At 41.9% G+C, this 24243-nt stretch overlaps 2 protein-coding genes across 2 annotated transcripts; one reads left to right on the top strand and one right to left on the bottom strand.

Moving 5' to 3' along the window:
* The first annotated feature begins 6478 nt into the window (after nucleotides 1-6478).
* LOC124152732 (snaclec agkisacutacin subunit A-like) lies at nucleotides 6479-17785 on the top strand. Its single transcript, XM_046525776.2, has 5 exons — nucleotides 6479-6682; nucleotides 8445-8686; nucleotides 12650-12679; nucleotides 13032-13226; nucleotides 17296-17785. Exons 1-5 carry the CDS (start codon nucleotides 6642-6644, stop codon nucleotides 17496-17498), a joined length of 711 nt encoding a protein of 236 aa, XP_046381732.2. The 5' UTR covers nucleotides 6479-6641; the 3' UTR covers nucleotides 17499-17785.
* A 960-nt stretch (nucleotides 17786-18745) lies between these two features.
* Nucleotides 18746-24041, bottom strand: LOC124150996. The gene is made up of 4 exons (XM_046523223.2): nucleotides 23920-24041; nucleotides 22141-22208; nucleotides 21658-21769; nucleotides 18746-20739 (listed from the first exon to the last, which is right to left on the bottom strand). Exons 3-4 carry the CDS (start codon nucleotides 21761-21763, stop codon nucleotides 19973-19975), a joined length of 873 nt encoding a protein of 290 aa, XP_046379179.1. The 5' UTR covers nucleotides 21764-21769; nucleotides 22141-22208; nucleotides 23920-24041; the 3' UTR covers nucleotides 18746-19972.
* Nucleotides 24042-24243: the final 202 nt, after the last annotated feature.

The raw sequence follows: 24243 nt of genomic DNA, 5'->3' as shown, positions 1-24243 counted from the left end.
TATTGCTAAAAGCGGCGTAAAACCATACTCACTCACAGTCACTGCGTGGTTAGAATTGAAGTGATGACAGTTTATAGCGCGTGTGTCCCCCATTGGTTTCAAACACGCCTGCATACGACGTTTGCAGAGTTCGTTTGACGTCGGGTTACGTCATTCGATGTTCGACGTTATTCTACGCCAAACGTCTGTATAAAAGTCACGTCTTTTTTAAGGAGGGTTAGGTCGTGTTCTCATCTGACGATCGAGGTTGTCCCAGGGTGTTCCATTTGCGACATATCAGAAGAGTGAGCGGGCCAAGAAAAGCATTGACGTGATATTAAAACAAGTGAATGAGTATAGTTTTACGCCGCTTTTAGCAATATTCCAGCAATATCAAGATAAGGTGTGTGTGTTAACCTGCGAAGTCATGAACTCGCATAGTAAACATGTGAAGGCAATATCACAACAACGTGTGTAGAAGTGTTGTTGACTTTTATAACATCATTTGTACACAACCCGATTACCACCAGACTGTAATATGTGACGTATATTGTTATTTTAAGCTTGGTATGGGAGTTTGGCTCGGTATGGTAGTCGTTCTTGTGGTATCTTATCTTCTACGTGATTTTTCTGGAACATTGAAAACATGTTCTGAAGCATATTTGTTTTGTTTTCTGAATGGCACAAGGCATCTTTGTTTGATTGTTTCAAAGTTATTCAGCTGCTTGATGGGACCAACTATGTTATCTTCTAGTGAGGATTTCGACAAAAAAAACAGCTTGAGAAAAATAGAACTAGAAAGAATGAAAGTTGCTTAATCTTGGGCTGAAAACAATTATTTTGTAAGAGGTTAACAGGAGATTTAGTGTATTATGCATGAAGAGTGGGTGAATGAGTATAGTTTCACACCGCTTTTAGCACTATTCCAGCAATATCATGGTGGGGGACACCAGAAATGGGCTTCACATATTGTACCCATGTGAAAATCGAATCCAGGCCTTTGGAGTGACGAGCGAACGCTTTAACCACTAGGCTACCCCGTCGCCACCATGTTGAAACAGGACCCGTGGGTTCTGTTGTAGTAATGGACGCACAATTGAAGACAATATTTCGTCGATGTAACGTTGTGCTGTGAGATTAGTTCCCGACCAAATCATCACGCTGCAACTTCCGTCTGGCACAATCTCCTGTACTCAGCGAACCGTGCGCTCTTCCCGACAACGATACGCACGTACTCACACAGGGGGCATGGATGGCCCAGTCGTCTAAGGCGCCGCGATTCGCTGTGCAGAGTTGTGTCCCTTGGGCATGCCAGAAACCTATGATTGTGGGTTCGAATCCCGGTTCGCCCCGATTATTTTTCTAGGTTTGTCAGCACCATACCCGTGCTCGTGGGTTTCACCGAAGTGGTAAACGTCTGAGACCTGCATCACTTTGGGCTTTCCTCCCACATTAAGCTGACACGCCGTGATGTAACTGGAATACTGTTAAAATCGGCGTTAAACCCAACTCACCCACTCACTCGTTCTCACACATATCTTCTGAAGAGCTGGAACCTGCTTTCATCAGAAAGCATTACTCTCTTACAGTTCCTGTTCTCCCATCGTTGTAATTGTGTTGTAAAAGTTACAACCGTGTCTGTTCAACAATTATTTTACATGATTTGGGAACATTCGTGTTGTAAGCGAAATTCTATAAAATATGATTTTGTACAGTGTCTTTTTCTCGTCAGTGTAGTTGATAGCGTAAGAAACCTTTGACGGCTTCGGCCACTTTAATGTTTATAATCCTGAAATGAATCGGGGGTTTTAAAGAGTATGTGGACAATTAACAAAAAATATATTTTACATCAACAATCGACGTTTGAATTCTTAATATGAATATTTGAGTTACTACAATCTAATCTGCGCTGTATTTAGATCAATATCAAGAAAGTGTATATATAATATGTATTATGTAAATGTAAATACATGTATATATAATATCAAAGAACATTGTTTGACGTAAAAATAAAAATGCAAGCTACAGGCAGATTTGTTTCGGTGTATCCATAGGGATTGTGTTCAATATTTACGCGTTGGTATCCAGGGTAGAATAGAATAAAACAATGTTCGCTTGATTACAATATGTGACCAGGTGGGTAGTGTGTCTCCCTACCCCGACAGTGTTGAACGTACCTCATGCTATCGACCACTGGTCTTGGTCAGATTATTTCAGACTGCCGTCCTACATTCTACTGACAGGCCTTACTGCATATATAGCTTAAAGTCGCCACCCTTCGGTCAGTAATAGGGGGCGGTCGGGAAGCCTAGTGGTTAAAGCGTTAGCTCGTCACGCCGAAGACCCGGGTTCGATTCCCGACATGGGTACAATGTGTGAAGCCCATTTCTGGTGTCCCCCGCCGTGATATTGCTGGAATATTGCTAAAAGCCGCGTAAAACCTCACTCACTCACTCGGTCAGTAATAGTGAGACATTCGTTATATGATTATAAGTATAGTGAATTCTCAGTTTAGAACTTTACTCCCACCAGCAGTGGTGATATTGCATATTAGTGTATTGTCTAGTCTTCCAGATATGTGTCGCAGGTTTGAGTCCGACCTAGCTAGCGTCAGGCAAATTCTTGGAACCAACGCAACTATATGATTATTAATTTGTTAAAAGCGGCATTTACATTAATCTAAAGTCATTTGTTTTAAATCGTTTCCGTTTCCATTTGGAAAATTAATTTCAATTCAATTGATCTCTTACTGATTTGTACTGGCTTCTGAAGCAAAGCCATGATACAAGCAGAATAGTGACAAGATACAAGCAACATGCATGAAACATGGGGACAACTTACAGGCAACATGCTGGCAACATACAGGCAACATACAGACAACATACGGGCAACATAAGACAACATACAGGCAATATACAGACAACATACGAACAACATGCTGGCAACATACAGGCAATATACAGACAACATACGGACAACATACAGGCAACATACAGGCAATATACAGACAACATACGGACAACATGCTGACAACATGCAGACAATATACAGACAACATACGGACAACATGCTGGCAACATAAAGGCAATATACAGACAACATACGGACAACATGCTGGCAACATACAGACAATATACAGACAACATACGGACAACATGCTGGCAACATACAGGCAAAATACAGACAACATACAGGCAACATGCTGGCAACATACAGGCAATATAGAGACAACATACGGACAACATGCTGGCAACATACAGGCAATATAGAGACAACATACGGACAACATGCTGGCAACATACAGGCAACATACAGACAACATACGGACAACATGCTGGCAACATACAGGCAATATACAGACAACATACAGACAACATACAGGCAATATAGAAACAACATACAGACAACATACAGGCAACATACAGACAACATACAGGCAACATACAGACAACATACAGGCAACGTACAGACAACATGCAGGCAACATACAGGCAACATACAGGCAACATACAGGCAACGTACAGGCAGCATACAGGCAACATTCAGGCAACATACAGGCAACGTACAGGCAACGTACAGGCAACATACAGGCAACATGCAGGCAACATACAGACAACATACAGGCAACATACAGGCAACATACAGGCAACGTACAGGCAACATACAAACAACATACAGGCAACATACAGACAACATACAGGCAACTTGCAGGCAACATACAGGTAACTTGCAGGCAACATATAGGCAACATACAGGCAACATACAGACAACATACAGTCAACATACAGACAACATACAGACAACATACATGCAACATGCAGGCAACATACAGGCATACATACAGACAACATACAGGCAACATACAGGCAACATACAGGCAACATACAGACAACATACGGGCATTATGACGCAACATACAGACAACATACAGACAACATACAGGCACCATACAGGAAACATAGGGCAACATACAGGCAACATACAGACAACATACAGGCAACATACAGGCAACAAACGGGCAACATACAGGCAACATACAGACAACATACAGGCAACTTGCAGGCAACATACAGGCAACATACAGACAACATACAGACAACATACAGACAACAAACAGGCAACATACAGTCAACATACAGACAACATACGGGCAACATACAGGCAACATACAGGCAATATACAGACAACATACAGGCAACATACAGGCAACATACAAACAACAAACAGACAACATACAGGCAACATGCAGGCAACATGCAGGCAACATACAGGCAACATACAGGCAACATACAGACAACATACAGGCAACATACAGGCAATATACAGACAACATACAGAAAACATACAGGCAATATACAGACAACATACAGAAAACATACAGGCAACATACAGGCAACATAAGACAACATACAGGCAACATACAGACAACAAACAGACAACATACAGACAACATACAGACAACATACAGGCAACATACAGACAACAAACAGGCAACATACAGGCAACATACAGGCAACATACAGACAACATACAGGTAACAAACAGGCAACATACAGACAACATACAGAAACATACAGGCAACATACAGGCAACATAAGACAACATACAGGCAACATACAGACAACAAACAGACAAAATACAGACAACATACAGACAACATACAGGCAACATACAGACAACATACAGACAACATACAGACAACAAACAGGCAACTTGCAGGCAACATACAGGCAACATACAGGCAACATACAGGCAACATACAGACAACATACAGACAACATACAGGCAACATACAGGCAACATACAGACAGCAAACAGGCATTATATACGCAACATACAGGCAACATACAGACAACATACAGACAACATACAGGCAACATACAGACAACATACAGACAGCAAACAGGCAATATATAGGCAACATACTGGCAACATACAGACAACATACAGACAACAAACAGACAACAAACAGACAACATAAAGGCAACATACAACAACATACAGACAACATACAGACAACATACAGACAACATAAGACAACATGCAGGCAACATACAGGCAACATACAGGCAACATACAGGCAACATACAGACAACAAACAGACAACATAAAGGCAACATACAGACAACATACAGACAACATACAGACAACATGCAGACAACATAAGACAACATACAGGCAACATACAGACAACAAACAGGCAACTTGCAGGCAACATACAGGCAACATACAGGCAACATACAGGCAACATACAGACAACATACAGACAACATACAGGCAACATACAGACAACATACAGACAACATACACAAAACATACAGGCAACATACAGACAACAAACAGACAACATACAGACAACATACAGGCAACATACAGACAACATAAGGGCAACATACGGACAACATACAGACAACATACAGGCAACATACAGACAACAAACAGACAACATATAGACAACAAACAGACAACATACAGACAACATACAGACAACATACAGGCAACATAAAGGCAAGATACAGAAAACATACAGACAACATACAGGCAACATACAGACAACATACAGACAACATACAGGCAACATAAAGGCAAGATATCTTACAACAAATAGCAGCATACGACACCATACTGCAACACATAGTAACATGCAGGCAACAGTCAGCAACATACCGGCAACATACAGACAACATGCAACATCATATAGCAATATATTGCAGTATACAGGCAACATTTACCAGCATACAGGCAACATGTATTAACTTACAGGCAACATGTAGGCCACATAAAACAACATACGGGCAACATATAGCGACATAATGAACATAAAGCATAAAGCAGCATAAGGCAACATAAAGCAGCATACGGGCAACATCAAGCAACATTCAGGCAACATAAAGCAACATGAAGCAACATGAAGCAACAATCAGGCAACATAAAGCAACATGCAGCAAAACACAGGCAACATAAAGCAACATGCAGGCAACAAAAACCAGCATACAGGCAACATAAAGCAGCATACAGGCAACATAAAGCAGCATACAGGCAACATAAAGCAGCATACAGGCAACATAAAGCAGCATACAGGCAACATAAAGCAGCATACAGGCAACATAAACCAGCATACAGGCAACATAAAGCAGCATACAGGCAACATGAATCAACATACAGGCAACCTTGTGTGACCTTGTGTTTTTACCTACGTTATACGTTAGAGCCTGTTACAGAAACTAAATGTTACGCTTTGGAAAGCCTTAAAAGTATGCATGTACTGGTTGACCTAGTCTCCACTTTGAACATAGTACTTCCAAGCCAGAGATCGCTATCGAGGGGAGACTAAGATTCGAACCTACGACTAGCCGATCCTGACACGACCAAGTAACGCAACTCTGCGCTGCAAGTTCATAGTCGCTTAATATTTCTACACACATTCCGCATGGTGAATGGCTCTTTTGTACTTCATTCCTACGTTGAGCCAAGAGATAAATAATCGACATGCTTCGCTGTAGTGGGTAAATGAAAAAAGTGTTCTGGGTTGGTTTAATATCGATCATTTTGTACACGAGAACAAGGAGAAATCGAAAGCCTGCCCAGGAGCCTCGGAAGAGATACAATCACTAAGTGATCGACACTCGTGGAGTCCCCGTCACCGTCTGAACACCGCGGACATGAGACAACTATTGCTGTTGTGGGCTGCGTGGATTTTCAGGTAAAGCTGTTATGATTTGTTCTTTCCAATAATAACTTGTATAAAATAAGTCTCCATGGTGTTGGAACCAGGAATGTGACACAGGGATGTAAAATAAAGTAGATAACTAGTATTCATTTAACATCATATTTGGTGCCTGTTATTTACATTGAAATATCATACACCAAAACAGTGACAAAGTAGACACAATTCATGGAGAACAACTCCTCTAATTACTGTAAAGGCGACGTTTCGGTATAGATCCTTGTACCGTTGTCAAGCTTAAACCGCCTTTACAGTAATTTAAGAAGTTGTTATCCATGAATTGTGTCTACTGTGTCATCTACCAACTTCTAAGTCATGCATGTCAAACAAAACACAATGTTCTGTGTGAGTTTTAGTGGGTCAAACCTTCCGCTGAATCACATGTTTTATGTAAGTAAATTTATGTCCAAACACATGCTTTATTTATTGATAGAACTAAAATTGTCAATAACTGATACCATTAGGGTGGTAATTGATATTTTGTTATTTACTCCTGAAGATAGTTATAACTGCATAAGGATGTGCGTATGACAAGAGTACAACGTACGAAATCCCTAGTTTCAGTAACCAGGAATGTATATATTAGGGAAATAAAATAGCATTTGCTTATATACAACGCTTTTTTCTGGTTCAATCCTTTATCAATTAAAAGACTGAGCTATTTCAAAACCTACCACACCAATGATAGATTCCAATGGTTTTAAAATGATATTTTCCTGTCAGTGTTTTAAAGTGTACACGCAAAAATCACTTTCTATCTTTTTCTACACATTCCGACGCAGTGGTGACTCAGCATAACACTATGCTGGCTGGCATCTGAGACGCTAGAACCACACACCTGTACCTACACCACGTGAAGCGGCTCTAACAAAGCATGATGACGTCATAATGTTTATCAATTGGCACCAATGACGTCATATTGCAAGGGGCATAAGCCATGGTGTTTTTGTTGTGGAAATAGAACACTTGATAAATGTGAAAAATATAAATCGTTTTAATGCGAAAAATATGTTAATTAATTGTGATATTTTTATATTTTTGTCTATGACACTTCTAGGTTAACACTATTAATGTGGAAAAAGTACAAGAAAAATATGTTCATTTCCGTGTGAACTTGCCCTTTAAGCAAATTAAACACACTTTTAATGGTAATCAAAAAGCATGTTGTCCCATTTTGGCGAGGTTATTTCGGTGGAGGCGAAAATGTTATATAAATGAACAAACTTGTTTGCAAACGTTTGCGTCTGAATTAGATTGTGAAATGGGTTGCATTGAACTAAAAACTGCTAAAAGCAATCGTAGTTTATTTGAAGTTTCAGTTATCGAGGCCTTTTGATTTTGTAGACGATAGTGAAACATTTTATCTTTAATTATAATAAAAAAAAAGATGATGGCATAAAACTTTTTAAAATATAGCTCAACGCTTCGATGGAGTTTTCTGGTTCCATGTTTTACGGTAACCGGTGAACAGCAAGTCATGGAATAAGACCGAATAACTTGTTGAGCAATGCAAACTTAAAAGGTGTTTTATAGCATCTACCCAGTAGGTTCTCAAAAAGAAGAAAATAGTACACTATAAATGTCTTATGATCCCTCGGTCAACGATTTTCTGATGTTTAAGATAACCTTTTGGCTTCATTTGATGAAAATGACCAGGCTACGTAGAGATTCGGTTTGACCTTGCCCTCGCGTGTAAGTCTCGCGTTGACATTAAATAAAACCGTTCACGGTGTTCCAGCGCTTCGGCCGTGCTGTACGACCGGAAAAGGGATTTTGATGACCTTCTTAAAGACGAAGGTGTCCTGGCTGTGTACTATGCGAGCACGAAGACCATGTGTTCCAGTTACTGTCTGGCCAGGCAATGCCACTCCTTCTTCCACAACGATCTGACGTACGAGTGTCATATACTCAACGAAACGTTTTCCACCAACGCGGGGTCCAACAGCGACCCTGGATCTAAATATTTTACCATTTCAGAAGGTACGTATGTTATATAAAGTTTGCTTGCATTACAGTGAATGAGGTGGGTATGAAACTGTGTGTCTGTCTTAATCAAGTCGTATGTTAACATTAATATAAAACAATCAAAGAGGTTGAAAAATGTATTTCAGATATGGTGCTACCACAAAATCAATTATGGACTTGTTTGATCAAGGTTACATTAAAGGCATCAGTAAAGCTTTCAAAAAGTGTTATGGTAGACGTGTGGAGGACATTTCCAAATTGACGCATCAGTGACAAAAGTACATCTTCCCGAGGCAAGTGAGTTAACTGACTATAAAAGTCCAGTTTCCACCCTTGCCGAACTAGGCTGGTATTATGGAGTTTTGGCTGGACTAACGAGTCTATGCATAGTCCAATCAAAATCGCGCACCGAAATCGAAATTCGGTTCGTAAACTGTCGTGTGCAGATTTACGTCGATTGCAGGATTTGCAAAGCATGTGCATCGCCAACTCGATGTCAGCAGATATTTTCCAATTTTTTTCATGTTTTTAATCAAGGTGCTCACGTGATTTCATGCATTTCGCGATGTAAGACCCGTTTTATCACAATATAGATCTTGATTATCGATCAGATCGCCCTGACTGGGCGCCACCATTTTGGATGAAGCAAACGCAAGTATTACGAGAGGTGGAGTCTCATTGGTCCATAAGGAGAGGCTAAGAGGGGACATAACTGGTAATAGCCCCTGGTGGCGCTACGATCGAGCCCAGTAATTCCAGCCAAGTTCGGCAAGGGTGGAAACTGGACTTTTAAAGTCAGTTAACTCTCTTGCTTCGGGAAGATGCAAAAATAATGTCCAATGCAATTCTCTATTTTGACTTGTACTGTATGTTTTTCAGATGAACAATTGACTTGACTTTGCATGTGTTTGTGATGGGTGCCACCGGTGGGACGGAATACGTTCCCCATTTCGCGAGCACCTGGTATGATCACTATTTGATAGTGATTCGTGCACACATATGGTCGGAATCGTACAATCGACTCAATATGGAAGAGGAATGTGTTTTTATATTTTCAAAACGTAGGATAAACATTGTTTTCAATTGTGGTTATATAACAAGTTTTTTCTTTAAAAAACATCCCTCCCATGTTTCCTCATGTTGACCGTGTTTTGCAGTTTTAAATAACGCCTTCTCTTAATGTATTTTTAGCAAGGAACACTTCCTCTTATGTGGGTCAATGTAATACTAAACAAACAACTACTGCACTACAAAACGCACAATAAACGCTGTTTTCATTATATTATAGCACTCAAGGTTGGGTACTTTTGTGAACTATGGGCAGGATGTAGACACAATGCCATTTAGAAAGTGGCCAAATGTAACAAATGTCATATTTGGGATAACACTTTCTTATTTAAGTACAGATTCTAGTACTTTTGGGGGTTGAGTCCCACAGGGATTCGAACACACTCTGCCAGAGTGGGGGACCTGATCGCCAGCACACAAAGTCAGCGATCTCACCCACCGAGACTTCCACAAAAAAGAAAGTCTGACAACTGGTAGTCTTTCAACCCTAGAAACATAATCGGGGCGAACCGGGACTGGAACCCGCAATCATAGGTTTCTGGCGTGCCCAAGGGACGCAGCTCTGCACAGCGAATCGCGACGCCTTAGACAACTGGGCCACCCGTGCACCCCCCCCCCCCCCCCCCCCCCCCCACACACACACACACACACAACCGCACACACACACCCCACCCCCCACCCGGGGTATCTAGTGTGTCCCAGAGCGCCATTTATATGCTTGTTTGTCGCTCTCAGTAAAATTCCAGCTATATGGCGGCGATCTGTACATTATCGAGTCTGGACCAGACAATCCAGTGATTAATATCATGAGCATCGATCCACGCACTTGGTATATGACATGCATCGACCAAGTCAGCGAACCTGAGCATCCGATCCCGTTAGTCGATCCCATTCCCAAGATTCAACTATACTAGTATATCCCTGTATCCCTGTCCCTGGGTTTTCGGACCCTTAATAACCATTCGTAGTATTCCTGTTAATCACAAGAACGACTGTAAAACATCCCCCTCACTTATAAAAGACGACTTCATCTTTAAAACAGGCCATCATCTGAGTATTTACAATGTCTGTGTGACGCCACACCCCTTGTTATAGCGCGAGTAATCCCGATAAACATGGCCGTCCGAAAACGTATGATGTCGGGAACCTGTGACCCGACGATACTGGTTGCTTTGAACTGTTGCGGACTACGGCGTAAAAACAGCATTGTATATTGTGTCAGTGACACATCGCGGAGTTCATTTCTCCACTAAAACCATACCACGTCCAAAGGATAAATTCATTTCAATCTTAAATTAATCGCTGTGCAGAGTTGCGCCCCTTGGGAACGCCAGAAACCTGTGATCGAATCCAGGTTCGCCCCGTTTATGTTTCAAGGTTTGTCAGCACCACACCCGTGCTCGTGGGTTTCACCAAAGTGGTAAACGTCAGGGAACTGCATCAATTCGGGCTCTCCTCCCACATTAAGCTGACACGCCGTGATATAACTGAAATACTATTAAAAGCGCGTTAAATCTAAGTCGCTCGCTCACTCGAATCATTGCTTCCACTGGACTTTTATAGTCAGTTAACTACCTTGCCTCGGGAAGACGGTCGACAATTATCAATTATATTTGAAGCTGTTTTAAGATCTGAAGCATGTTGTTTCAGCACTGTCTTGATTGTTCTTGAAAATATTATCAAATATTTGCATAAAATTTAATGATTTGGGACGCTTTGATGCTTTTGTCAAAATGTGATCATCACACCAATATGTGTGCTGGCAATTAAATGGCTGACATAGTTGAATGTCAAGATAAGTGTTGCCTGTGTTAACAACAAACCGGATACAGACAAGAATGGTTAATTGAATTTTGTATGTAAGGTCATCCTGGACAGATTTCCACAGGCACATTGTGTGGATAACACTGCTCGATGAAGCCAATTCCAGAATAGCCAATTACGTTGAATGTTAATTGCGACTTTCAGTCAATAAGTCTTGTTATGGTAGTAATGTACATTAACAATGCATCACGGATGGCTACGCCTGAAGCATTACCTTTCAGTTACTCTCATTTCAAGTGAATAGAAAATGGATTCTGAATACTTCCTCATCACTAAAATTTATCAAATAGTGACTTAACGAGTATAAAAGAATGTTTATCCAGTTGGGACCGCGCTTACAGTAATTGTAAGTATTGATAGTGCTTTGGGAGCGCTTTAAATCCACTGGCTAATTAGAACATACATATGTTGGGGTAGAAATAGAGAATCTCACCCGAGTGGCTTTTGATATCAAATATATCAACACGAGTTGATAAAAGTGGAAAAATTCCGAGGCGTGCCGAGGATTTTTGCCACTTTTATCAACGAGAGTTGATATATTTGATTTCAAAAGACACGAGGGTGAGATTTTATTTATCATCCAACATCATTCTTTCAACTTTTTCAATTTGTAGAGAGTAATTAGCAGTGTCTTCAGTGTAAAAAGTACTGCAAACAGCTTCAGTAGCACCCATTAGTGATGTCATTTGATTGTGACGTCATGGTAACCACTGACGTCACAATGGTCTGCAAACCATTGAGATGTAATTTCATTGCAGCGATATCTGCAGCGTAGATATCGCTTGATCTCATCCAAGCGATATCTCCTGTGGGAGACAGTTTCGGATGATAATAGGTCTTCTGCATCCCATGCTTGCCATAAACGGTAACTAACGGGATCGGGTGGTCAGGCTCGCTGACTGATTGATGCATGTCATCGATCCCAATTGTGTACATCGATACTCATGTCAATCACTGGATTGTCTGGTCCAGACTAGCTTATTTACAGAACGTCGTCATATAGCCGTAATGTTGCTGACAAATCTTCTTCGAATGCATGAAATTTATCTTCAATGTTGTCCTTAATTGTGGTTATTTCCGTTTTAGGAAACGATCTGTCCAGCAATGCGCCCAGCGGTAAGTGTTCACAAAAGATATTCAAGGTGCTAGGAGTTGTCCTTCAGTGAGTGAGTGAGTGAGTTGGGTTTAACGCCGCTTATAACAGTATTCCAGTTATATCGCGTGTCAGCTTAATGGGTGAGAAAAGCCCGATGTGATGCAGGTCTCAGACGTGTACCACTTCGGTGAAACCCACTTCGGTGCTGACAAACCTAGAAACATACCTAGAACCGGGATTCGAACCCACAATTATAGGTTTCTGGCGTGCCCAAGGGACGAAACTCTGCACAGCGAATCGCAGCGCCTTAGACGACTGGGCCTCCCGTGCCCCCTTGTGAATATCCTAATTCATGTTGTTATATTAACTCAGGAAGCTGTTCTGCTGCGGCTGAGAGCGACGGCTTCACCTACGATGCAGATAGTGGACTCTGCTTCAAGATTCACGACACCACCGCGGACTGGAACCAAGCCAAGTCTCAGTGTGATGGTGCAGGCTATCGGCTCATTGTGCTGGATAATGAAGTGAAGGCAGGGTTTATGGCCAACTTACTGAATACAGATTCAAGTGAGTTTTTTTATCAACATCTACAAAATATATACTGAACCAAATTAAAAACTTCACAATCCTAAAATTTTAACATTTTGACCAGTTATCATTATGGGCCCTTATTGTGTATTTAAACAGTAATGGCCACGTATTGTCTTCAGATAACACCCGTTTTTGTGCAGGTGAATCGATCAAAATCATGTGCACAGCACTATAGTGGCAAAAGTGTTTTTTCACGTGCAACTGGTCACGTGGTCATAATACCGCACGTGTTTTCAGCCATACATGTCAGCAGTCATTAACAAAAAAGGAAAACACAAGAAAACAAAAGTCTCTACGGCCATTTGTCATGCCACGCCTTTCAAATGTGCAACGTGAACGTGCCATCGGCATGTTGCAGACGGGAACGTCCGTAGCTGAAGTCGCAAGGACGATGGGTTGTAGTCGACGGACTGTTTATGATTTACAGACGCGTCTACAGCAAACGGGTATCACCGCTGATCGCCCTCGGCCAGGTCGACCACGTGTGACGTCACATGCAGAGGATCGTCAGATTGTCTTACGTATCCTCCGTAACCGATTTTTGACGGCTACATCAACCAGAAATGAACTGTTTAGGGGTAGACTGAGTGCGCAAACTGTTCGAAACCGTCAATTGTGGGCACAGCGACACTTACGATGGACTCAGAGGAATTGGAATCAAGTCGTCTTCAGTGATGAATCCCGATTTTATCTTCGATTTGCTGATGGTAGGGCTAGGGTGTGGAGGCGCCGTCATGAACGTTACGCCCAGTGTTGTGTACAGGAAGTTGACAGATTTCGAGGCGGAAGTGTCATGGTGTGGGGTGCTTTCTGTGGCAATGCACGTTCCAGGCTTCTTGTCGTCCGTGGCAACCTCAACGCTGCTGCTTACCGCGACCAGATACTGGCACCAGAACTTCTGCCTTTTATGGCAGCACATGGACCTGGTTTGATCTTCCAACACGACAATGACAGACCCCACACAGCAATTTTGACAAGGAATTTCCTTCAGAATGCGGGAGTCAACGTCATGGACTGGCCGTCAAGGTCTCCCGACCTCAATCCCATCGAACACGTCTGGGATGCTCTTGGCAGAAGTCTGCGCACTCTCCAGAACCAACCACAGAATTTGCAAGATCTTGGCACCATTTTGCAGCAACAATGGCGTCGTCTTCCCAATCATGTGTTCACAAGCATCACAAGGTCCATGCGGAGGCGTTGTGTGGAGAGTTGTCAACGCACATGGTGGCCATACACGCTACTGAACTTGTGTGCCAACAGATTCTCGTGCTTGGGACTTATGATTTAAACTGTTGATGTTATTACCGAATACCGTAGGTGCTTGGAACAAATTATGGTTACCACCGTTAATTAAAATCCTTCTTTGGACATTAATGATTAAAAATTACCTTCTCTGATACATTTTTCCGTTGTATATCATATATGGGATTACTTTTAAAATTGTGAAGTTTTTAATTTGACTCAGTATATTATACATCCGCGTATCCAGTGCGTCGACCCCCTTTTTGAAGCATACCAAACCCATTTTATTCGCAAGTTTTATACGTGATTGGGTTTAATACGGGTATGGGGTAAACGGAATACAACATTATAACGCATTTGGTGACATGTTTTCAACAAAATTACATGACTCCCCTCTCGAAATAACAAATCTGTATCCGTGTGTAACATGCGGTCATTTCTCTTGAATGTCAGTCACAACGGCTTGACTCATATTGAATAGATAACTTGCGCTTCTGGCGGAGTTGATTTCGCACTCTGTTCTGGAAATATATAGACACATGTTGGGGCCATAAAAAGACCCGAATCCCTTAATGAGATTCGAACCAAGGACCTTCTAATGCGAGGTCAGACGCCATGTCCACATGCTGACATCGTAAATATGTTAGCTGTGTGATGACTTCACGCCCTGCTACAATTTTGATTTTGTTTTTTTGTTGTTTAACGCCGCACTTAGCCATATTTCAGCTATATGGTGGGATTGATATATACTGATCCCTATTAATACATTATTGTAAAAAAGCAAAGTTGTTTCTGTTGATAAAATAAAGCAAGGAATATTGTCCTGACCAACAATCAATCAGCTCCTGAAGACCGCCTCCGTGGTCTTGTAGATAGAGATTCTGTCCAAGTGCGGTTAGTGTCATAACAAAACAGATAACAAAATGCTACCTCGTGTTATTCTGCCTGCATCTTCTCAAGGCAAGAGAGTTAACTAACTATAAAAAGTCCAGTTTCCACCCTTGCCGAACTAGGCTGGTATTACGGAGTTAGATTTTGTCTCGACTAACGAGTCAATGCATAGTCCAATCAAAATCGCGCAGTGAAATCGAAATCCGGTTCGTAAACTGTCGTGCAGATTTCGGTCGATTGCAGGATTTGCAAAGCATGTGCACCGCCAACTCGGTGTCAACAGATATTTTTCAAATCTTAATCAAGGTGCTCATGTGATTTGATGCACTTCGCGATGTAAGATCCGTTTTAGGACAATATAGATCTTGATTATCGATCAGATCGTCTTGACTGGGCGCCACCATTATGTTTGGAGCAAATGCAAGTGATACGAGAGGTGGAATCTGATTGGTCCATAGGAGAGGCTTAGAAGGGGCATAACTCTTAATAGCCACTGGTGGCGCTACGATCGAGCCCAAGAGTTCTAGCCTAGTGCGGCAAGGGTTGAAACTAGACTTTTAAAGTCAGTTAATTCTCTTGCCTCGGGAAGATGTTCTGCCTGGCACTCGGCATAAAGGTGATGAAACATGGACTGGTTGGCTCAGAGTCAGTGTAATGTGTCGGAGTTGGGTATCCATGATAAACTGGGGCATGGTATATCCATGGTCTAGCACTATTTAACTAGTACAAGCAGTCACACACGCACGTCGCTGTATAAATGCAATAATCTTGAATGCGACGTTAAACCCCATTTCACCTCCCGTAACAGCCCCAGAAATAACTGGCGTTTTTGGTGGGGTAACTATTGGCAACGCGGTTACCTGCACGTGGACGCGGGTACAGCCATAATCAGGTCCGTGTTGTTGGTAATTTTGGCTATGAATTTTACACATTACAAATTGAAATGTAAGCTACAAAGTATTCATAAAAAATCCATTCAAATAGCTGAGTACGACTATTCCATGAGCCTGTATTTACTAACAACTATCAAATAGTGATGATACCAGGTGTTCGCGAAAAGGTGACGTAACCTGCCCCACCGGTGGCATCCGTCACAAACACTTGCTAAAGTTAGTTATTTGTTCATCTGAAACAAATACGTGACAATATGGTACATATGAAACTGACGACACGGTCTCTCCTTTAGAATTGCGTGGATCGATGCTCATGATATTAATCACTGGATTGTCTGGTCCAGGCTCGATTATTTACAGACCGCCGTCATATAGCTGGAATATTGCTGAGTGCGGCGTTAAACAACAAACCAACCAACCAAACAACCAACCAACCGACCTTTAGCACGCAAGCTCAATATCGCACTTAATATCGTAACAATGGGGCACCATGAATAGACTTGATACATTGTACCAGTGAATTACCAACCATTTAATCACTGGGTTACCCAACTGCACCTATAATGAGAGGCAGAGTATGTATGTACTCGTATGTTTCGAGGTCAGACCGAAACACCCGGAACATATGTTGCAGCAGATTGGACCGGTGAAAATCCGGGATAGAATAGGTCTTAAGAAACCCATGCTTGCTGTAAAAGGCGACTGCTTGTCGTAAGAGAACGGGGTCGGTAAGTCAGGCTCGCTGACTTGGTTGATGCATGTCACCGTATTCCAAATGGGTGGATCGATGTCTATCATGCCAATCACTGGATTGTCTGGTACAGACTCGATTATTTACAGACCGACGTCATATAGCTGAAATATTGCTGAGTGCAGCGCAAAACAACAAAGAAGAAGAGATTGCAGCAGCTTGATTGCCATATTTGTTGGGGGTAGCAAGGTGGTTACGGTTGAAACACGTGGGGTGCGGTGGGAGGGTGGTCCAGGTTTTACGTTGAAACTCCGTCTTCTCCTTTCAGGCCACACACAGGATGGTTACTGGATGGGGCTGTCGTACGCTCAGGGCTGGGAGGATGGTTCATCTCTGGTTTACCCCAACTGGGGGGATGAGTTACAGGTGCTCGACACTGGCAAATGTGCCCTCCACTTCCGAATCTACAGCTATCAGTGGAAGTCCGAACACTGCAACTCTTCAAGAGGCTTCATCTGCGAGGCCTTCTGAAGAAGCGTCCAGGGCAGAGCTCAGTCCAGTTAGACCAAACACCCACCGTCGCCATCTTGCAAAACAAAACCTGATACAGCTGGAAAACTATCAACAAGAACTGTTATGCTTTGCTGAAAGATTACCGAGAGAAATTGTGTCTAATTCTCGGAAAACCTATCCAAACACTACGACTGGTATAAAACGAAGGTTCTGATGTCCCTGCAAGGTCATGTACAGAGTCAATTGGATAATTCTTCTTTGGTGTTTCCTGAAAATAAATGAGGGCAAGACCTTTTCGGGAATAATCCGTTAATTATTTCTGTAGATTTGACAGATATTTAGTACAGAGGGGAAAATGGCCAACCGCCATTGACAATTCGGCTCTTAAAGCTGAAAGCCGAACGATGACTGAATTCATACAATCTAGGCCATCTATCAGCCATTCAAGAACGTGTTTTTTTGTTCAGTTTTCCAATCTTAATCAAGCATTTGTTTCGAAGCGTTAATCGTCGGTTTGAAACTAGTACCGTAAAGCACGAAAAAGCCGCTTTCTGATTTGCTAATGTCATTGTTCGGTCAAAGTTCGCGAAAGGTCGGTCTGGCGTGACCCGTAATGGCATGTCCTCAGATCTTTGTTTAGCGGGAGCGAGAGTGAGTATGTTGGGTTTAACGCCGCTTTTAACAGTATTCCAGTTATATCGCGGCGTGTCAGCTTAATGTGGGAGGAAAGTCCGAAGTGATGCAGGTCTCGGACGTTTACCACTTCGGTGAAACCCACGAGCACGGGTATGGTGCTGACAAACCTAGAAACATAATTGGGGCGAACCGGGATTCGAACCCACAGTCATAGGTTTCTGGCGTGCCCAAGGGACGCAACTCTGCACAGCGAATCTCGGCGCCTTAGACGCCCCCAGCGGGAGCGAGAGCTAAGGTCTGATAGTAATGCGAGTGGATCTGGGTGGGGTGGGTATTACCCGCTATTAGCAATGATCCAGCAGCATCACGGAGGAAAACACATATTTCAAGTACAGTAAACTACGTTTATACCGAACACGCTCACAACGAACTGACAGATATAACGAACTGGTTTGGAGGCCCGTCCATTTGCTGTATATATGCTTACAACGAACTGTGGTTATAAAGAACTAAAAGTAGTGGTCCCTTTGAGTTCGTTATAACCGTTGTTTACTGTATTTTCAATGTAATGTGACTTCGTAAGATCAAGTTGACTCTTAACAAAAATCAAGACCACAAAGATCCAAGGATGTATTTCGCACGTATTTATTTCACAGATATCCTGAGATGTAGCAAAAATATTCAATAAATAAAGTATCAGGCTGATTGTATAATAGTGTTACTTACCAACCGGTTGTTCAGATATGACATACCATGGTGCTTATTAACAAAGTGGACCATTATGGGTATTGTTGTAGCGGGTCAGATTGAGTCTCAATTATGATTTGGAACACTGGACTCGCTTCTCAAACAGAAAACAAAGCAAATCTGCTTCGGAACACGTTTAGAATGTTTCCAGAAAATACACGAAAAGACGCGATGCGACAAGAACGACTAGCATACAGAGCCTAGCTCCAACACCACGCTTAAAACAAGCGAAAATGTCATATATTACAGTCTCGTGGTAGCTGAGAGGTGGCCAAAGGCATATAATAATCCTTGGAGTTTTGTAAGTATGTGACGGGTTATTTTTTCGACCTCCATTCGACCACACACACACACACACTGGGAAAGAACCATGCGTTCCCCTCTGTCAATACTCGCATGATTTCCTTTCGATACAAATTTAAGTGCTTCGCCACTTTATTTGTTCTATGTGCATGGGGAGCGGTCGGGTAGCCTAGTGGTTAAAGCGTTAGCTCGTCACACCGAAGACCCGGGTTCGATTCCCGACATGGGTACAATGTGTGAAGCCCATTTCTGGTGTCCCCCGCCATGATATTGCTGGAATATTGCTAAAAGCGGCGTGAAACTATACTCATTCGCCCACTCTTTATGCATAATACACTAAAACTCCTGTTAACCTCTTACAAAATAATTGTTTTCAGCCCAAGATTAAGCAACTTTCATTCTTTCTAGTCCTATTTTTCTCAAGCTGTTTTTTGTCGAAATCCTCACCAGAAGATAACATAGTTGGTCCCATCAAGCAGCTGAATAACTTGGAAACAATCAAACAAATGTGCCTTGTGCCATTCAGAAAACAAAACAAATATGCTTCAGAACATGTTTTCAATGTTCCAGAAAAATCACGTAGAAGATGAGATACCACAAGAACGACTAGCATACCGAGCCAAACTCCCATACCAAGCTTAAAATAACAATATACGTCACATATTACAGTCTGGTGGTAATCGAGTTGTGTACAAATGATGTTATAAAAGTCAACACTTCTAATAAACACACGTTGTTGTGATATTGCCTTCACAAGTTTACTATGCGAGTTCATGACTTCGCAGGTTAACACACAGACTTAATCTTCAGGAACTCAAATCGAAGGTCATCTTGCATGTAAAAATAATACTAGCATTTTTCCTGATAACACAATACAGAACATCAGCCTGTTCCCTTTGCCAGCACAACACTGTCAGACAATCACCTACCCGTGCATCACCATGGTGGCATACGGATAATTCCGAAACGTTGAGTTCGGACAACGTTTCCCCAAGATAGGGGAAACGTTTCTGCCTGCAGGCAAAATCAACACACTCAAAACTATATCTCATAAACGCGTCTTTGTACAGAAACTTGTTTAAGTCCGTTTCATTCTCCAACACGGTCACAGACAAACAAAATGGCGACGGTGAAATTGGTACTTCCGGACACGTCCAACTTCCTGTAAGTGCTTGTTTGGCCGAGACTATGTCGGTCACGACACCTTTAAAGTTCGTATACCTGTCAACGAACCAATACGGTAATAGTTTCTGTCTTCTAGTCCTGACGTCAACGAGAATGTTTTCACTGAAACATCTGACAACAGATTTACCATTCAGCATGTTGATAAGCGTCTGGGTGGTGCGCACGTATGGTTGTTTGACTTGGTACAGTCTAGTGAGGACCTTGTAGGGGAAGTAGGACAGCCTGTTGACTTCATAAAGCTGGGACCAGTCAAAAAGGTAGTGCGTCGAGAATGACATGAATTTGCTCCCCTCGTTCATTAGCTCCATGCCTTGACAGAAATTGTTGTACATGGAATGGCTGTTTCCATCGTCGATTAGTCTGCACAACGTCAGGGGAGTGATGGGACCTGCAGAAGTAATATTATTATTATACGATGCATATAAGATACCGCACTTATCCAGATACAAGTATCTGCTCAAATGGCATCTCAGTTGGCTAGCAGTAGAAAAAACGGCACAAATCCTGACTGTTCCACGCAAGCACGCAGGCATGTACGCACGCACGCGGCTTTTTAAGAGGAATAATCAGGACATTAAACCCCATTTCACCTTACCTCAGATAGGCAGGCAGTGGTAGTGATGATGGTGATTGTATAGGTAAAGTGCAACTTGCGTCCAACAAATGTAATCTAAGTTAATGGTAACTGTATAATTTACTGATTCAAAGCAAGTAATTATGAATACAAATCTGTGTACGGAGTTGAACACAATTACTCTTGTGAGACGTCAAAATCACCCACCAAATACTTTTGTTTGTTTGTTGTTTAACGCCGCATTCAGCAATATTCCAGCTATATGACGGCGGTCTGTAAATAATCGAGTCTGGACCAGACAATCCAGTGACTGACATCATGAGCATTGGTCCAAGCAATTGGGATCAATGACCTGCATCAACCAAGTCAGCGAGGATGACCACACGATCCGGTTAGTTGCCTCTTACGACAAGCAAGCACGGGTTGCTGAAGACCTATTCTTCCCCGGATCTTCATTGTCCATCTTCCTAATAGATGGATTTATCAACAACCAAATCAATTCATGTCGGAACTAAATCCCAAATGTATCTGAATATGTACCTTTAATTACTGTTGCATAAATATGCACAATGTAAAAATATCATATAATAAAAAGACTGGAAGAAGCTTTAAAGAAACTGTTTACTTCGGCAATCCAAAAATCAAGAATTGAAACAGAGGTGAGTGAGCCAGAGAATGAATGGAGTTTTACTTCGTTATGATCCCTATTCCCACTAAATACAAGGCACGCACCTGAGTTGGCACAGTGTCCTTTGTAAGGTATGCATGACGTCACGTTCTCCTCGTTCTCCAAGTGTTGAGGATTAAAGGTGATCCCGAAGGCAACGTTCTCAGTCATCAGAATCTGCAATAGAGTGAGTGAGTGAGTGAGTATGGTTTTACGCCGCTTTTAGCAATATTCCAGCAATATCACGGCGGCGGACACCAGAAATGGGCTTCACACATTGTACCTATGTCGGGAATCGAACCCGGGTCTTCGGCGTGACGAGCTAACGCTATAACCACCAGGCTACCTGACCGCCCCGAATCTGCAATAGAAGTTCCTATGTATCTCGGTACAATAACTTTGTTTGTTTTTTGTTTAACGCTGCACTCAATATTTCAGTATATGACGGCGGTCTGTAAATAATTGAGTCTGGATCAGACAATCTGTCATATAGCTGGAATATTGCCGAGTACAGCGTTAAACAACACACAAACAGACAAACATCTTACCTGCAATCCCCAGGTACCGGATGAAATAGTTTGAGGATTTACCTTTATGCCTTGATCTGGACCGCAGTCTGTAAGGGAAAACACACATTGTCAAACAAGCTGCGATTGACCACTTTGTAAAAGGTATTCAGAGTTCAGAGCTTTCGACAATGGAAGCGGTGCCATTTTACTCTTGTCTGGGGGGTACACCAAGTACGTGATCTAGACTACCAGTTGTCGGACTTTCATTTTTGTGGAAGCCTCGGTGGCTGAGTGGGTTATATCCCTGAATTTGTGTGCTAGCGATTAGGTGCTCACTCTGGCAGTGTGGGTTCGAATCCTAGGCGGGACTCAACCCCAAAAAGTACGAGAATCTGTACTTTACTATAAAAAAAAAGTGTCATCGTATCCCACTGATGCTCTTTGTGTCAATCACAATCATCACAATATGTTATTATTAGTATTATTATTATTATTATTAAGCACTTATCCAGGTACCAGTGGGTATCTGCTCAAATGCGGTTTATTTGTTCCCCGGCCAGTGGTTCCGTATGCATTGTCTGGTCCAGATTCAATTATTACAGACCGCCATCATATAGCTTGAATATTGCTGTGCGGCGTCGAATAACAACAAACAACTGTCTATTAACTGAACCTAATCTGAAACTACACATCCGTTATTACACGCAATTCACAAATCTCACGCGCATTTGCTTCTTATGGATGTTTAATAATAACGAATTTATATTGCGCCTAATATCCATCACGGGTGATTAGTGGCGCTGCACATATACAATAGGCACATGTTAAAAGTACAAGTCAGAGTACGTTGTCAAATGTTTTGTGGGGCAGATGGGAAAATATTTTCCTTGTGTTAGCTGCAGAAAAAAATGACAGTGTTCGATGATGCGGTGTAGGGGAGGCTACTCTAAATTAACTTCGATATTTACACGCTCTCTCAAGACATCAAACGTTCATCACCCCACTAAACCACCGCACAATTCGATATTTCTATTCGTTAAAGACAAGTGAGATAATACAATGAACAGAAAGGTAATGTCTTTTTCCAAACCCTTCATCCAATGCCTTATCAACAGCAAATTAAGCAACCACCCAACCAGACATGGGTGCGTGTAATCTCGCACGTAAACAAACATTCGTACCTGACGTCTGTCAGAACACACTCCAAGGGTACAAGGTTTAGTGAGCAGGTGGGTTATTAATGACCGCCTTTCACATATTAATTTTCCATTCCCCTTTTGAACAATAAGCAAACGAAAAACGTATTAAAGAATATTGTTTATAAACACGTCATTTTCTAAATATTGGTCTTCAAAAATGTTAATTGTATTTCATGCATTGTCTCTTGAACATAGGTTTATGTCTTGCCTTTTATTTTTGAAGTGACGCAACCATATTATTACTAATACTATCGCTGGACCAGTATATTATAGTAACCGATACTGAATGTTTTTTTGTTCAAAAACACTACATAAAAAGACACCCGTTTTGACTGATTAGTGAATTGCGTCATTGCAAATGTCTTAGAGGAACCAGCTTGGCACCAGACGATATATCATGATTCAATATACGAAATGCCTACTGAGTAAATCAAATAACATAAATGTAAACATTGAGCGAAATCCGAGGCTCTTGTTTGGAGATCCCGGCTCAGTGGTCATATATATTACGATCTGCTTCAAATGTTACACAAAGATAATATATTGAATACAATTATAATACAACTTCTGCCATCAAAATTAAACTCAGGTTGCATTCATAATATATTGCCATTCTTACCTGCTGTGAATATTTCGAATAATTCATCCGATCCGTGTGCGACGCTGCGAACTGATTTACGACAGTTGCGCCAGCTCGTGATGAACTTTTCAGTCACACGAGTCTCCGCCTTCTCATCTTGATCATATTGTAATATCAGGTTGAAGTTCAAGGCCGTTTGTACGATGTGCCGACTATCATGTACGCTTGCCGGCTCGGGTGTTTCCGTACGTTTCCGGCAAAAACGGAAACCTTTCGTTACAAATCGATGTTTTAGGCGTGTTTAATGTAATGTTTCGTTTTGAATATTGTTAGGAATGGAATAACGTGTGTGCACACTTCCAA

Source organism: Haliotis rufescens, unplaced genomic scaffold, assembly GCF_023055435.1.
Source record: "Haliotis rufescens isolate VD_foot unplaced genomic scaffold, xgHalRufe1.0.p SCAF_4, whole genome shotgun sequence".
Lineage (NCBI taxonomy): Eukaryota > Metazoa > Mollusca > Gastropoda > Lepetellida > Haliotidae > Haliotis > Haliotis rufescens.
This window is presented reverse-complemented; position numbering and strand designations above follow the sequence as displayed.